The sequence below is a fragment of the Battus philenor genome, unplaced genomic scaffold, assembly GCF_028537555.1.
Source record: "Battus philenor isolate CCGP_79_NKW_IND1 unplaced genomic scaffold, ilBatPhil1.0.hap1 SCAF_22, whole genome shotgun sequence".
NCBI lineage: Eukaryota > Metazoa > Arthropoda > Insecta > Lepidoptera > Papilionidae > Battus > Battus philenor.
Window position 1 is genome coordinate 8,915,509 of NW_027181685.1, and position 15,893 is coordinate 8,931,401.

Genomic DNA, 15,893 nt, shown 5'->3' on the forward strand with positions numbered 1-15,893 from the left:
TTTAATAGTGTTAGACAAATATTTTGCACGAATGTTGGCCTATATAAATTTTGGGTGAAAATTCTAATTTTTAGTTCTTGTCGATATTTAAAGTGCTAATATTAAATTAACAGAAACAACATTTTCTTATTATACATATGCGAAATGTGGAATTATTTTAAACATAAAATTTGCTTAAATTTTCATATTTCCGAAAAATATCTAAAAATAGTAGGGAGAAAATTATATTCTTTTGGCAACTTCGAGATAACAGAACTTCAAGGATTGTAATTACTAAATGTAAATTTAAGATGTTAAGTATAAGGATCGTACTTTAATTTTTCATGAAGTAAAAATGAATATCGAAAGCGCTGCCATAAATATTCTAAAACGAGGAGTAGAATTAGATTCGAAAAAACGTTATACAGAAGCTTTAGTATGTTACCAAGAAGGCTTGCAAATATTAGTAGACAAGATAAAAGGTTTGTATGTAAACAAAAACTTCTTTACGATTGTTTGTTATTATATATATTTGTTACATAGTTCTTTTGATTATCAGGGGAATCTGATGACAAAGTTAAGACATATTTAAGAAAGAAAATAGAAGAGTATATGAACAGAGCGGAAAAGATTAAACAGTTGATATTGCAACAAAAAGAAAATGGACAATTTCATGAACAAATACAAATACATAACAATTCCACAGGTCATAGTTATAAAGCCCTTTTTGGTAGATTCCTAGATGAAGATATTCAATATGTTATAGTTGAAGATCCTTACATCAGGAGTTTTCATCAGGTGTGTTGTAAATATTGTCCTATAATTAATTATATATTTGTCTAATATCTATAATTGGAAATATTCATTGTAATTATTAATCATTACTGTTGATGTATGGATGAAACCTATGTCCAGCTGTGGATGTTCTGTGGTTAAAATGATGATGGTAATGATGGTGATAGTGTTATTATATTTATGCATTAAAAGTTATCAAATCTACATATTTCTATGGAAGCTTTTTTTTCTTATAATGATTTAAATGTCATATCATATAGGATTTGATTGAAAGTTTACATAAGCTATAACACAAACAACAAGGTAAAGAAAATATATTGTCTAACTGTTGAACAATTTTGGGAGATCAGCTACTAAATAGACATCACCGAGCTTAAGTTTCGTGTTAAATGTCAGTTTATAATTCTTAATGATTAAGAAAAAAAACAGAATTAGCTAAGATAGTATAATTGCAAAATAACCTTATTTAACTGGTTGATTTGAAATATTTACAGGGTCAGAATTTTCTCAGGCTCTGTGAACTGTTTGTGAAGTCTTGCACTAACCTAAGAAGTATACAATTGACAACTTCCCGAGATAGCAAATCGGAAGGTGACCAGAATAATTGGTTTACTAGTTTGAGTAATGATTTAGTTAAATATAATGTACAATTTATAGTGAATTATTCTGAAACTTTGCATGATAGGCAGATCATGTAAGTAGAATGTTTGTTTTTTAATTATATCTTTTCAATACAGATATTATTACCTAAACTATTTAAAACATACCTAAACTATTTAAAACATACTTAAATTTCCCCAAAAAAAAAAAAAACAGTAGTCACATTGATTTCAGATTGATTCAGTTAAAATCTAAAAACAAACATGAATGTCATTTGGCAGTGTTGATATTGTAATAATAAGAATTTTCTTCTGGATTTATTTAAATTAGCATGGAAAGTAGTTAAATTTATATACTTAATAGTATATTATATATGTGTAATGATTTGAAACCATCACCAGAAACTTGCACTTGTATATGTCATTCATAATGTGGTGCAAGTTCAATAAAAATTTAAACAATGAAATAAAACCTTTGTCAATTAGTGTACATTCTGAATTCAAAGTTCTAGAAAAGTTTGTAATAATGAAGCTTTTGTTCCAGTCCCAAAATACTAAATAAATAAAAGCAATGGAAAAATTATGAAGATATCCGTGAATATTCATATATGTCCAGATGTTTGAACCTGAATTCAAAGTAGATAGAACAATTTTCATGGTAGTAGGAATGTATATTAATAACATGTGGAATCGATCTGGAGGCAACTAAGCTTCTGCGATCTATCAAGCAGATATCAGACATCAAAAAACAAAATTTCTTATTATCTTCATCCTTTTAAACCATAAACTCCCACTGCAAGGCGTAGGCATTCCCCAAAGACATCTATAGGGGAAAATACCATAATTGTCATGCTTGGCAAGGAGTTTGTGAATTCAGGGTGGTATTATGGCACTCAAAGGATGCTGCTGCGCATCCTCTGGAAACTTGTTTGTGGCAGTGGCAATCCTATATAATTAATACACAAAATTTATTATATAAGGATAGGAATGGAACCTACAACCTACAATAGCAAATCTCAGTCATTTACCACTGCTTATTATCATTGATATTTGTAATTGTTGTAGTTGTGTAAATGTCAAGATTGTCCATTCTCAAAGCAATGAATTACAGGTTTCATACAAAAGATACTCTATGGCCACCTAAAGAAAGAAAAAACACAAGCATATTCTATGGCCACCTAAAGAAAGAAAAAACACAAGCATATTCTATTTATTATTGTAAACTATTGATTCTTTTATTTAATTTATTTACAGGAATTCTTGTAAGGCCTTTTTTAGAAAAATTCTTCACTTCCCAATATGATTTGTTATTGTTGTTCAAAAAGCTTTGTTTCTCTTTTTTTGTGTACAAATAATAAATTAAAAAAAGGCTTTTTGTTGTAAATACCTAAAATGCATATACTCTGTAAATGTATCAAACACATATTTGTACACAACAATTATTTGTGATAAACAGTGTTCTAAAAGCATCTTTAATATATGATTTCAGATTAAGTTCTGGCTGGATAATAAAAATTGGAAGAGGTTTAGACTACTTTAAACCTCCAGAAAACAAATTTTGTCTGGGTGTTTACGATATGGATTTGCGACAATGTCATGAAACAACTGTGGACATAATACATTCAAAAAATATAAAGCTATCAAATGGGTAGTGAAACTTTAAAAACCAAAATAATTTAATTGATACTAAAAAATGTTTTGTATATACAATAAAAGGCGTTTAATTTATTTAATTATTATTCCAAACCTAAAACACATAGTAATAAGGGACATAGGATCTTATGCAGAAACAGTAAAAATTACAAATTAATGGCAAACTTTACACAGATAACAGAGAGGGAAAATCTATATATAATGTCTATTCTTTAAAAATGCTGCAAGTATTACTAATTTTAGTTTTTTTATTTAACTGTTCCTGTTTATCTGTTCAGTACTTATTCTGTTAAATAAATTTTATCGCTTGTAATATGGACCTATAAGAGAATAGTGTTTTTTTGCGTCTATTTGTCTATAGTATGGGTTGCAGATGTCTACTTTATTTAATTATTTTAAGGAGTTACTAATATAGGTAAATTGATAATTAGTCTTTCCTATGTTTAATAATACACATAGGAAAGACTAATTATCTATATATTATAATATAATACATATACACGAGGATTACTTGCGGGCATGTAGTACTTTCAGTGAAAATATTAAAGAATGGTGAAAAAAGCTAGGATTTGAAAAAAAAGTTAATTTTAACCTTTACTATTTTTTTAAAGAACATATCGATTGTGTTTTTTTAGTGATTTTTTGCAAAAAAATAAAATTATATTTACTTCAACTTTTTTATTAAAACGCTTTAACTGGCCAGTAACTTAAGGCAATTTTTTTTAAAAAAATTATGAAGTAGACATGAAATAGATGTAAAATAAAACTACGTTATACATAAAGAACATAAAACTTTATTGTGTATATACAGAACAATAACACATGTTATAATTTCTATACAATACTCTGTCTAAATCTGGGTCTATAAAGTTAAGTAGAGGTGGATTCGATCTCATAGTACAATATCAAAATTTTAGTAGGTATTCAGGCGTAAATAGAAACATTGTATTTAATAGTGTATTAATAGTAAATATTTTAGTATCATATATATTATAGTTTATATTATAAGCAAAATGTAAAAAAATTATATTAATACATCAAGAATACAATGTAGGTTGCCCGGAAATGAAACTGACACCTATGGGTGGTAAATATTGAGCCTTTGAATATTATTTATATGGCAATACTTAATACGTTTTATCAGAGTCAAAGTTTAACACAAATTCATAAATCGCGTTTTGTTTCTTAAACTAAAAAAAGCAAATATCTTAAGTTTTTAATAATTTAAAACATTACGTATCGAATATTCGAAATATAAGTTTATTATCTATAAATAGGCTTAAACGTTATGTCATATATTAAAGTTAAGTATGGGGAGACTAGCAATAATATTCGTGTATGGCCTCTAATACCGACCTTGGAGTATATAAATTTAATATGTATAATTACTATTATTTTTAAAATAACTTAAATTTCATTTGAATTTGTAGTTAATGATAATAATAACACAGGTAAAAATTCTCTTGACCTGTCAAAAGATGGCGTCAAACTTAATATTTATATTTTTAATAAATATTGAATTTGATGTAGTTTTAAAAACAGTCCTTAAGCGATAGTCAATAATACTAAAACAAATTATTTTAATTTAAGAAATTATCGATGTATACTATAAATAGAAACTGGATAAATTGAATGCATTTCTACCTAAAGATATTGTTGCTATATGTCATGGCGTACCGTGGGACTGCCAGAGAGACCAACAGATTGTTCAATCAACCATGTATAAAACCAGGCTTTCCATCACCTGCTAGAAAATGCTCCTGGGCATCTTCGGCTATAAAGCTGTAGGCAACCATATAGTCTCAATAAGCTGGTTGGCGTAAAAAAAGTAGATGAAAAGAGACCGGGAGAGATTACCAACCCGAAAGACGCACTCTGTGTGTGAGTAGTAACGGGCCTCAAAACAACGGAAGCACTCAGAAAAGCTGATCATGGAGACCTGCCGGGGCAACCCGTATTGTCAACCAAGATTTTTTAAGAAAGGCGCGAGGCTTCAGCAATAAAGATAAAATACCAATAGAAGATGTTATGGAAACAGCTTCTATAGAAAAAACCGAAAAGGGAAATATTTTTGAAGTAGCTCCAAACCACATGTAGTTTGTCGTCTTACTCGTTCAACTGGGAATAGTTATCCGTCTCACTCGCTCATTAGAGTTATAGAAGTTTTTCCACAACAATGTTATTACGTAAATATAATTCTGAATTTCCGGATCTCTGTTTTTTAAAGGTACATGAAAGTACTATATACAAATCAATTACCAATTATTTTATTGAAAAAGATTTTATTGCTATTGCGGCAATATTCAGTTACCAGGCCAATTTTTTATAAATTTAATATTCATTACCCTGTATTGATGTAAGTATATACCAAACGTATATATTTCTAGAATATTCAGACATAGCTTTCTTGTTTAGCTGAAAAAAGCATCAAAGATTCCATCAAATGTGGCCTGATCATTTCGTCGACGTCTTTCTCGTCGTCAAATGCTTCTGGATAATGTTTGTATATTGTCCTGAGCGCTTTGAGGCAATGGATGAGGGTCTGATCTGGGTTGACTTCGACGGCCGGGCGCGATCGTTGCATCCTAACCAATCGGATAAGATGAGGAACGCCTTCCAATTGTACGATTTGTTGCGCCACCTCGGGCACTACAGTTAATCTGTAATAAACAAAATTAATGCCAAAATAAGTATTTACGAGTAACAAGATGTTCTTTACCCTAACTGAAATGAAACACCGAAAGCATGTTCCAGGCGGAATAGTAGATAGAGTAGTAGTAGAGATAAAGTTACGAAGCTATCTTTACACATGCGGGAATAACATGAGGGTTTTCCACGGTCACGCTATTTTTGATTTACAGTTCTTTAACATTTATAGTCTTTTGTCTTGTGTTGCTAGTCAAGACGACGATTATTTTCTTTTGATTTAAAGTGCGTCATCGGTTGAGACTCATGGGATAGCAATTGAGCGATAGAATATGAAGATTCAAGTGGGGCACTAACACTTCTAGTGGTTTTGGTTTTGCTATTGGCTCTTCTCAAATAGAGACGAGTTTGTAATTCCCATAACATTAAGTTAGAGGATGTCATTAAATAGCAACTCACTTAGATAACAGTTTAAAAGTATGACATTCTGAATTAAAATGAAACAATTTTGTGTAAGGAGGATACCATTAAAAATCTTTCAACCAGTTTTACTGGAAATCGTTAGTGGTGGCCCATGTCTAGCATTAAGAGTCCTACGGTTGAAATGATAACCACACATGAAACTACAAAACTCCCTGGATAACTAGGCAAACAAGCCGAGCGACTGTCTACGGTTTGAAATTTTGAGGGTCGAAGACATAAAAATATTTCTTTTTAATTAATTTTTAACAGTACAATTACAAAAAATTTGCATGTCACATGTATTTTATAAGAATATGAAAATTTTTGCAATACACTCCTCTCGAAAGGACCGAACCTCGATGGTTCATGCTTGGTTACAATTACCTGGCTAATAACACTACCACCGCATCGGAAAGTGTCAGCGCGGGAAAAAGAAATGGCGGAAGAAATTCCCGCAATCTCAAAACTTTTGAAATGGTCTATGTATAGCTGTAAGGTAAGTGTAGTTACCTGGATAAAGCCTCGGCGGCATGACAATGCAGGCGAGCTTGCGCGCGTAGTTCGGCAGTGCGTGGCGCTAGTGTAGGCGACGCTCGTGAAAACCACACTAGCGCGGCACTCGCTGCCGACAGACGGGACAGCCCCAACACGCACCGCGGCACACGAGACAACGACGCAATCAGTGACGCAGTCTGTTCCTATTCAGGAAACATACAGTGATAAAAATTAATAAACTTAATAATAAAAATAAATAAATGTACAATAGGTCACGAGAGTCACTGGATGCGTGCAGTTATTGTAGCGACATTTGTAGACCAATGCCTTGAAGTGAGCGTCTATCGGCTGACATGAATGAATACACTAATACATGTTCCCGGATATTGGAAAAAAAAGAAAATCTACCGGAAGATCCTGGCTTTAGTGAAGCGCTTACAATATAATTTTTAAAGTATATTAGTATTTCTTGATTATACCATACATCAAAGTATTTTTCTTGTCTAATCAGGTTCTGTGCATTAATCTCTATAGTTTTTACATTTTTATTACACCCAGCGTGTTACCAGTGATGACGCCAGGTCCAGGTTTCATTGCCAAGCCAACAGTCGCTCAAAGAGTCGTGGATGCTAAGCTCTTCGAAATCAAATCAGGAATAAAGAGATCGTACATACAGGAGACGCAGATATCAACGTCAAATGGCAATATTTACCTGTAGGAATACTGAAGTGTTCGGACCTCTCCTCTTCACAGCATCCAACAGCCTCTCGACCGTGCGATGTTGCGTGATCACTTCCACGATATCAGATCTGTCACTCTCTTCCACTTTCGTCTCCAACTCAAGCTCTCGTACTAGATTAACGAGACAAGCCGTACAAAGCAAGAGTAGCTGACAGCAATCGGTTTTTGAAAGAATACCTGTGAAGAAAGAATTTTCTTTAATTATCATTATCATTACAGCCATAGGACGTCCACTGCTGGAACCTATGAATTTTTAATAGAGCTGGTTAAAAGCGTCTTAAGACGCTCTGTTTGCCTTGAGGCCGGACGTTCATTGTATTTGCCATTCCGTAGTCTTCACTCTAGAACCTTAACACTCTAGAATATGTACAGATAATATATTCATTTTTACTTTTTGTTCCGTCACCATCATTAATTTCAGCCATAGGACGTCTACAGGTTGACATGGGTCGCTTCCATAGATTACGAAAAGGGTCGGTTGGAAACAGTCTTCATCTTGCATCATCCAAATACCTTGCCATGGTCGTCTATCAACTTTGCGTGTGGTCTTGTGTGTACTTGCCGGCTTATTTTATTTTTTTGTTTGAAATACATTAAAACTCACCAGTAATGTTTTCGACGATGGAGTTTAGGTACACGTGAAGTTGCGTGAGGTCGTAGTGCCCGCGCAGCCAAGGAGCTGTTATTTGTGTGAGGACTGTAATCGCCTCACGCATTTGGGGCTCGGGGTTCGATTTGTCAGATAATATGTCGGACAAGATTTCTATACCACCTCCCTAAAAACAGTAAAAAAGCTTTAATATTTTTTTAGCATTATATAAACAGTACCAACTACACTCATGGCAATTCAACACATACCACTAACTATATGCTATTTTTATAATTATTTTTTTTATAAATAGTTTTTTTGAAATGTTTGCTTATTTACTTATGAACGAGTTCAGCAGACAAATGAACGTATTAGTGGCCTCAGGTGATATTTCATGCTGTGACTGAAAATCAGTTAAGCATGTCTTTTTGTGGGTATCAGAGAGCCTAACTACAACTCGATCAGCAGTATTATTTCCAGTTTGTAAAGTGTTAGCGATGGGAGAAGTGGGAGAAGAACTTCAGCAACGTTTAGAATTATAAATGGGAGTGTTTGAGCGGTATTTACCGGATACATGACCATACTGAAAAAAATATGCATAAATACCTCTTCAAATTGCTTCACCGCGTCAGCCGTAACGCAGACCGTCGCAAGCGCACGCAACGACAAAGCCTTGATCGAACTCTTGTTGCTTTCAATAATAGCGGTTAGTAGAGCTCTAGGCACTCCGCAGTCCACGAAAGGCAATTCAGTGATACTCTTCATGATTTTCGTACACTTCTCGTGTAGAGAGCTTTCTGTGTTTTCACTGAGCATTGCAAGATGGCCGATAGATGTTAGTGTACTTTTGAGGATCATATCCGATGGCGGTTCTTCGATTATCGACACAAGGGTCTGAAAATATATATATATTAAATCACATGAAAAAGTGTTATAAATTGAAAGGGAAAATAAATTATTATTATTGTAATGAAATATTTTAGTAATGTCAAGACAAAGTGTAAGTATATTCAAACACTTTTCGCCGGTTACCATTTGACTAACAATAATAAATCTGAAGTGACATTTTCTAAAGGCTTTAAAAGGATGTCTCGGTGTTTAGCACTAATCTGTGTAACAACTCCTGAAGATGCCCCGTGGAGGGGTGAAACACGTGTTGAGTGAATTTACGGTGGCGGTTGTGTAGTTTGCATTGTCTGTCGCATGCGCATTTACGAGCGGGCTGGCGGGCGGTGCACTTTCATGCACGACAACCACTGCATGTGCGGAGGTGGCTAGATATTGGTCCTTTCTTATTTAGGATGGACTTCCGCAATGTAACGCCTGAATCCATTAAATATTTAAAAGGATGACTGTATAGCTCATTTGTAGTAATTACTGTGTGGTAGCCCTCTATCATTGTTTTTAAGGTTATGTTTACTATATTATAAAATTAATCATTGTTTACGATTTGTCTCTGCAGACTTTGCACTACTAGAAGTTATTGGGCTGTCGCATTTAAATAAAAAAATAAATCAATGTAACATATTTCTGAGTAAAGAAGAAGGATTCATTATAAATGTTGGTTAAAATAGGTGTATTACACCTTAAAACATTTTAAAGCGTCTTGCTGATAAATGAGTTTGTACTTATTTAGTTATTTCAAAGCGTTTACATCTATCGATAATCATACTACATCAATATTAGGCTAGTTTTGTTTTTACTGGGTAACCCTTATTTATACGAACAATATAAATTATAGTCTAAATCCCTTACGTATAATGTCAAGGTATCGGAATGGTAAACATGCGCATGTTTAGAAAATTGCACGATGTATCCATGGTTATAATGCACATTTTCCACTTTCTAAACGATCTACAGGATGTCATGAGTCACGCATCAATACAACATTAGCATAAAGCGACATGTTAAATTAGTATTTGTCGTACAATTTCCTTTAACATTTTTTTTATTTCCTTAGACCGTATGAAGCTTTATAGCTTATTATAAATGCTAATTTCGCGCGCTATTTAGATAGTTACGTCATTTAGGACAACCATGTAAATTTCGTAAAACCAATTTATAATTTTATTTCGTATCAATGAAGCATTGTCCAATGAGCAAACTAAACAGACTGAGATACATATCTCTGTTAACCTAGCGGTTTCAATACTATGACTTGTAAACTTATGTAGCGGTTAGGTACCCAGGTATATACTTTGTGTGTACAAGTTAAAAAAATATTTATTATACACATTACACTTTTAAACAATTACAGTGATTACACGTGCAGCGAATTTAATTTAAACTAGAACTAAATTAAGCTACTCTATAATGACGTAATACGTATCGCAGGACGACGATGATCTTATTCAGATCGTTAGAAGACACTGGATACAGACCGTTTTCAACCGACCCTATGATAAATAAATAGGGTGGCTTGCGTTCACCAGGGGACGTCATGGGGCCGAAATGATGATGAAGATGCTAATTGTATCATACGAGTTAAGAAAGGCTATGAGGATTTTAAAAGTCCTTTGATCTGAAAATAGTCGGTAACAAATTCAGACGAGTACATTTTTCTCATCAAAATCACAAACGTCCTCAATAATAGTTATGAGTAAACTGAAATGTTCTAAAACAACAAAAATGTTACATCGACTTATTATTGCGGTAGATTTATGAGGAATAAATCTCAGACAACAACACTGCCTACGTAAGATGTTTCATATCTTTAAATTATTAAAAAATAAATGTTGTATTACCTTCATTTGTTGAACCAAAACAGCTTTAGTTGTCTCGAAGAATATGCCTATCAGCGTGTCCAAGTGTTTCTGAACAAGATGCCACTCCGGGTTACTCTCGTTCAGTTCCAGTTTTACATCCTCACCGATATCGACGAGTTTCTGCAAGTACAGTTGCAGAGACATTTTGATCTTGTCCCATCTCTCCGGGGTTTCGCCGGGTGGTTTCGTGTTCAGAGTTATGCTGTGAGCTAAAACGAACTCGTTTATGTTCGCCACCAACAAGCATATTTGTTCTTCGCTTGTCATGTTTGATTCTATTTGTCTGTAATCAATAACATTTGTTTAAATCAGGTTAAAAGACAGCTTTAAAGTACGTCCTTCATATATTTAATTAACAGGACAAGAAGAAATCAGGTGAAATAGACAAAAACTTTAAATGGCGATTTTATTGCAAACGGTTATTTCTTCCAGACAACCATTGGATGGACTTGGTGTATCATCATCATAATTTCAACCATTAGTCGTCCACTGCTGGAGATTCGCCGCTTCCAAAGATTTCCAATAGGACCGTTCATCTGTCCACCTTGTCTTTCAACTCAAGAACTTGAAGGCCCTAGCGGCCATCTATTCCGTGCGCAATTTCAATTACTATAATTCATCTACGGATATACGCTAGAGAATATGGAAATGTTAATAAAGTTTTAGGTGGCGAATATATCTTTCTTAAAAAATATATTAATATAAAAATAAATACATACCGTATAACATCACTATACTGATGCACTATGATTTGTCCGTGCGTCTGCACTTTCTTTATATTGCCTGTGATTGTGGCTGAGCTGGCCGAGACCAAAGCTTTCATTTCAGTGCCGAGGGGCTTGCTTTGCAGAGTGGTCATACACTCGTTCTCACAGGAACCGATAAGATCGCAAAGCCAGTACTGTACAGGTTCAGGTTTTCTATCGCAAAGCCGCTCCAGTGTTGTCTGATCTATGCTTCTTTCTCTGTATATTATCTCGTTGTCGTTATTTAGAAGTATTCTGTGAAAGTAGTACAAAAATAATTAACATATTGTGACAAGTTGATTATAAGTGCAAAAGTTTTAAAGGGGTGAATGCATAGCACATTTGTTATCAATTATGAATGCAACGCCCTATCCAAAAATCAATGATGTCAAAAATTATAAATTACGTAATGATAATGTACTACGAAAAAGCGTCTGAATAATGGATATTGCTACATTTTATTCAAATTAATTATTGTTTACTATCTGTCCCCGTAGGCTGTTCAATAAGAAGTTATTAGCCGACAGGGCTGCCACAGCATTCCGATAGAAAAAATAAATTAATGTAAGTTATTTTAGAGTGATCACTTTAAACAAGGTGATTTGATATAGGTGTAAAAGCTTTAAGGTTTTTTTTAGGTATTTAATCATTTATACGCATGTATAACTAACTAATCATCTTGTGAATAGCAAAATGTCTAATTCAATGTTAAGAATCAAAATCCAAGAGAAAATAAAAATGTGTTCTTACCCTCCATTAAAATCTCCTATAAGATTAACTCTACAGCTCTTTTTACTACTCTTTGGAATTTGGGGACTGTTTATTATGTCTTGAGGAGCTAACATTTTTGGTGTAGAAGTACAGGCAAAGTTTAATTGCACGTCTGTGAAGTTTATTTCGTCTTTTAATTTCTCTCTTTTAGAATCGTGAGTCAAGTCTTTATCCGATTTTGAATCTGTTTCGTAAGGAGTTTTCTGTTTATCTCTGAACTGAGGTGGTGGTGTAACCCTACGTGTTTTCACATAATTAATCTCCTCGTCAGTGTCGTCTTTTGATTTTAGATTAACATCGTTTGCCGTGTCTACCAGCCGTTCATTATAATGCGGTATTAGAACCTCTTGTTCTGGGTAACCGACTACGACCCAAGAATGTTGTTCCGTAGATCTTGGCAGACCAAGAGATGGAACTCTGCTTCCATTCATAATACCTCCAGCGTGGGTGTCAACTACGCCTGGTTTCTCTTTTTTAGGTGGAAATATACGAAATAGATCTTTTGTTTTATCCGTTTTCCCCATCCTCTGTTTGGCTTTTGGGCCTGCTTTCTTAGTAGGTTTTAAGTGGAGACTGTCCGTGATGTTTTTACCTAACAATGCTTTTGTAGGCTTGTAAATTTGTTCTGAATGTTGTAGTTTATCTTGAGGTAATTCATCTTCATCTATATATCCCAAAGAATGATAACCTTCTTGTATGTCTAAAATTTGCTGATCAAGTCTCTGAGCTTCAAAATTCAACGACTGGTTAAGTCTATTTCTTTGAAATTTAGGCGTAGTACATGAAGACTTTTTGTCTTCGTTTGATATACTTCTTTTGTATTCAGATTTCGATGATGCGATTCTTTCAGTCGGTACATAAGAAACGTTGGAAATAGGTGTACGGACCCTTGGTTGATTGTTTACCGCTATTTCATTGTCATGTGACAGTTTAATGTATTCTAAACTATCATCGGATTTGTTCTTACTCGTTTCCAAGTCCTTGACTTTAGCCATTTTTATAACTTTCGTATTGTCTCCATCTGAGCTGGTAATAAAAGTTTTCTTAATCGGATACTTTTTTGAAGGGCTTATTATATTTACATTATTAGCTGGTACATCTTTGGTATCTTTTTGGATTGTACGTTTACTAGGTGTAGGAATTGATTTGTTAATTTCTTTATTTTCTACTTTATTTATTTTTGGGCTTATTGTTTTATCCATAAGTTTTTTATTACTATCTTTATCATATGAATTACTATTCATATTTGTTGGCGATGGATATTTTGCTTCACAGTTATCGTAGTTTTTGTCGTTATCCTTTAATAGTTCCATATGTTCTTCGTCTGTGTGTATTTCGTAGTATTTCTGCAAGTCATACGGAGTTTGTATTACGCTGCTACTTCTTAATCTCGGCTTCGGTGTTGGAGTTTGTATGGCTGCATTGTTCGACAGTTTTGAATTATCTACAACATCTCTGCTCTGCAAAGTGTTTTGAAAGTCGTTCGCTTGTCTAGCAGTAACATTGTTATTGGAATCGTTGCTGCTTGATGATTTATCGTTAGATTCGTTGCCGTCTGCAACGGGATAGTACTGAGAGACCGGAGGGGAACTATCTGAATCGGAGAAACCAGAATCTTGGCTCTTATGACTACCAGGGCTACCGTGGCGAAGTGGCCACTGATTAATTTGCACATTGTTTGGCTCTGCAATATTATCGGCGCTATTGTTTCTTTGTTGTGGTTGGTTAGCTATCCAATGCGGTAATTGTGGCTCCCAGTCTTGTTCTTCTCTTCCATTGTTTTGGTTCCAAGCGGGCTGCGGGGCTACGGGGCTGCTCACGTTCGGCGGTGAATCACCCCACCAAACCTTGCTGCGTGTTCGTTGAAAATTCGACATCCTGCAAAGAAAACAATAAGTTGATAGGTAAATGATTCGTGGGAATGTTTGAGGCAACGGTGTTAATGATCGTTGTCAGAATGACGTAATGCTTTGGGTCATTACAACGACACTACGATCGGAGGTACAGCCGACTATGCGTGACGACTGAATTCTACCTTGAGGTCGAATTATTCGGCAATTTGTTTTGACTTCTTCCGGTATTCATGAGAAACTATATTTTCTTCGTGCTCTGAAGAAAATGAGTCTTGAAGTGAATATGTACAGAAGTCTGTGTCATCTATATTGCATTATAATAAACCATATATTTTTTTTCTATTGAATAGCTAAGATGTATATGTGCCCCAACTACTACTACGAAAAATTTTACTGTTATAAGAGTTTTCGTTCTTGATAAATTATGATAAACGAAAATATAATATATGCTATGTTTCATTGGTCTAAAGAATCCACTAATTACAATACCTTACAATAATTTAAAATGACTAATTGCCACAAACACATACCTATTTTAGGCGTGTACAGTTTTAAGTCGTGAGATATTCCAAACTTTTACCATTTATCCCGCTGACTAACTAAGTATACCAGCAAAAATGTTTAGGTCGAATACTGTTACGGTATCAATGAATACTCTACTATTATTATTACGTTACAACTAAACGCAGATGTTAAAAACCGTTGCAGATCCATTGTGAGAGCGCAGGGCCATTCAGAGTCCGCCACTGATTTCATCTCCCCTTGCTTTCGATTTTAAAATTATTATTTTGTATATTTGCACTCTAAGTCAAGATTATGTTTGTACATAAGAAATTAATACAAGTCTTATGTATAAACCCTTTAATTTATTATATTTAAGAATACATTACATATATAAAATGTTCCGGATACATTTTCTTGTGAATTCTTAACAATATTTTGAAACGATTCACTTCTTTGTTTCTAATATGACTAGAGTAATGAACTTATTAGACTCCGTGGAGTAATATCGGTCAGATAGACTAGCGGTGGCTTATGAGTCAAAGCGTCCGATTCGCGCACTTAACACTTTACAACTAAATAACTACTGTTCTGGTTAGTCATTCGATGAATCGTTATACTCACGTACAGACATAACATTTACCGGATATCGTACATTATCGAAGATATTTAATAACATTTGAGGAAATCTGAGAGACTTTGTTTTATCTAGAACAATTTACAAGGTGCAAAGTTTCTCACTGTATGTAAAACGATATTCATAAAGCTAGAGATGAATTGGCTGAAAGTATTTATATAAGAAATATTGATAACATTTTAGGGTGCGTTCACATTTTATAATCGGCTTTGCACAATACTCTTAGAATACTAGAAACCTGAAGTTGTTAAAGTAACAATTGACTTATTACTGTTAATGTTTATATTTTATATATACGTGAGGACTTTTAATATGAAATGCTTGTAATTTTTTTCAAAATAAATGGCTTCCATTTGAATTCGAAATTTAAATAAAACTAGCATTTACTTTCAATTGCTACGCTTATAACAAATAATCATAATGTTAAAATGACGTATATATTCCATAATTTTGTCAGACAAAAATTTATTCTGCCTATATCTATCATTTGTCATCAGCGGTCGAAATAATCCAATGGTAACAACTGAACGAGCCGAGGTTCTTCACTATTTGAAACCTATGAACGGTTAATAGCCAAACTAAGGCAAAGCGAGCTAGGAGTTTTGTAGTTCTAACGACCCGAGATGAGTTTTCTGAGAAAGTCCTTGAGCTTATTGTGAAG

At 33.8% G+C, this 15,893-nt stretch overlaps 2 protein-coding genes across 2 annotated transcripts in view; one reads left to right on the plus strand and one right to left on the minus strand.

The window, feature by feature from the left end:
• The first annotated feature begins 289 nt into the window (after nt 1–289).
• Nucleotides 290–3,083, plus strand: LOC137923795 (MIT domain-containing protein 1-like). Its single transcript, XM_068767067.1, has 4 exons — nt 290–461; nt 539–777; nt 1,269–1,468; nt 2,863–3,083. Exons 1-4 carry the CDS (start codon nt 335–337, stop codon nt 3,023–3,025), a joined length of 729 nt encoding a protein of 242 aa, XP_068623168.1. The 5' UTR covers nt 290–334; the 3' UTR covers nt 3,026–3,083.
• A 1,490-nt stretch (nt 3,084–4,573) lies between these two features.
• Nucleotides 4,574–15,893, minus strand: part of insc (inscuteable) — a 53,657-nt gene continuing 42,337 nt past the window's right edge. Inside the window, exons 3-10 of the mRNA XM_068766870.1 lie at nt 12,221–14,119; nt 11,444–11,725; nt 10,704–11,007; nt 8,566–8,853; nt 7,975–8,146; nt 7,342–7,547; nt 6,645–6,832; nt 4,574–5,686 (exon numbers count right to left, since the gene is read on the minus strand). Of these exons, the coding sequence (XP_068622971.1) occupies nt 5,419–5,686; nt 6,645–6,832; nt 7,342–7,547; nt 7,975–8,146; nt 8,566–8,853; nt 10,704–11,007; nt 11,444–11,725; nt 12,221–14,118 (3,606 nt within the window). The 5' untranslated portion in view covers nt 14,119 and the 3' untranslated portion in view covers nt 4,574–5,418. The remainder of the gene's footprint in view (nt 5,687–6,644; nt 6,833–7,341; nt 7,548–7,974; nt 8,147–8,565; nt 8,854–10,703; nt 11,008–11,443; nt 11,726–12,220; nt 14,120–15,893) is intronic.

Excerpts from the sequence above, each read along its gene's own strand:
- LOC137923795 (XM_068767067.1), top strand. The coding sequence starts at position 335 with ATGAATATCGAAAGCGCTGCCATAAATATTCTAAAACGAGGAGTAGAA. Across the intron at positions 462-538 it reads ATTAGTAGACAAGATAAAAG|GGGAATCTGATGACAAAGTT; the intron begins GTTTGTATGTAA and ends TTTGATTATCAG. Across the intron at positions 778-1,268 it reads ACATCAGGAGTTTTCATCAG|GGTCAGAATTTTCTCAGGCT; the intron begins GTGTGTTGTAAA and ends AAATATTTACAG.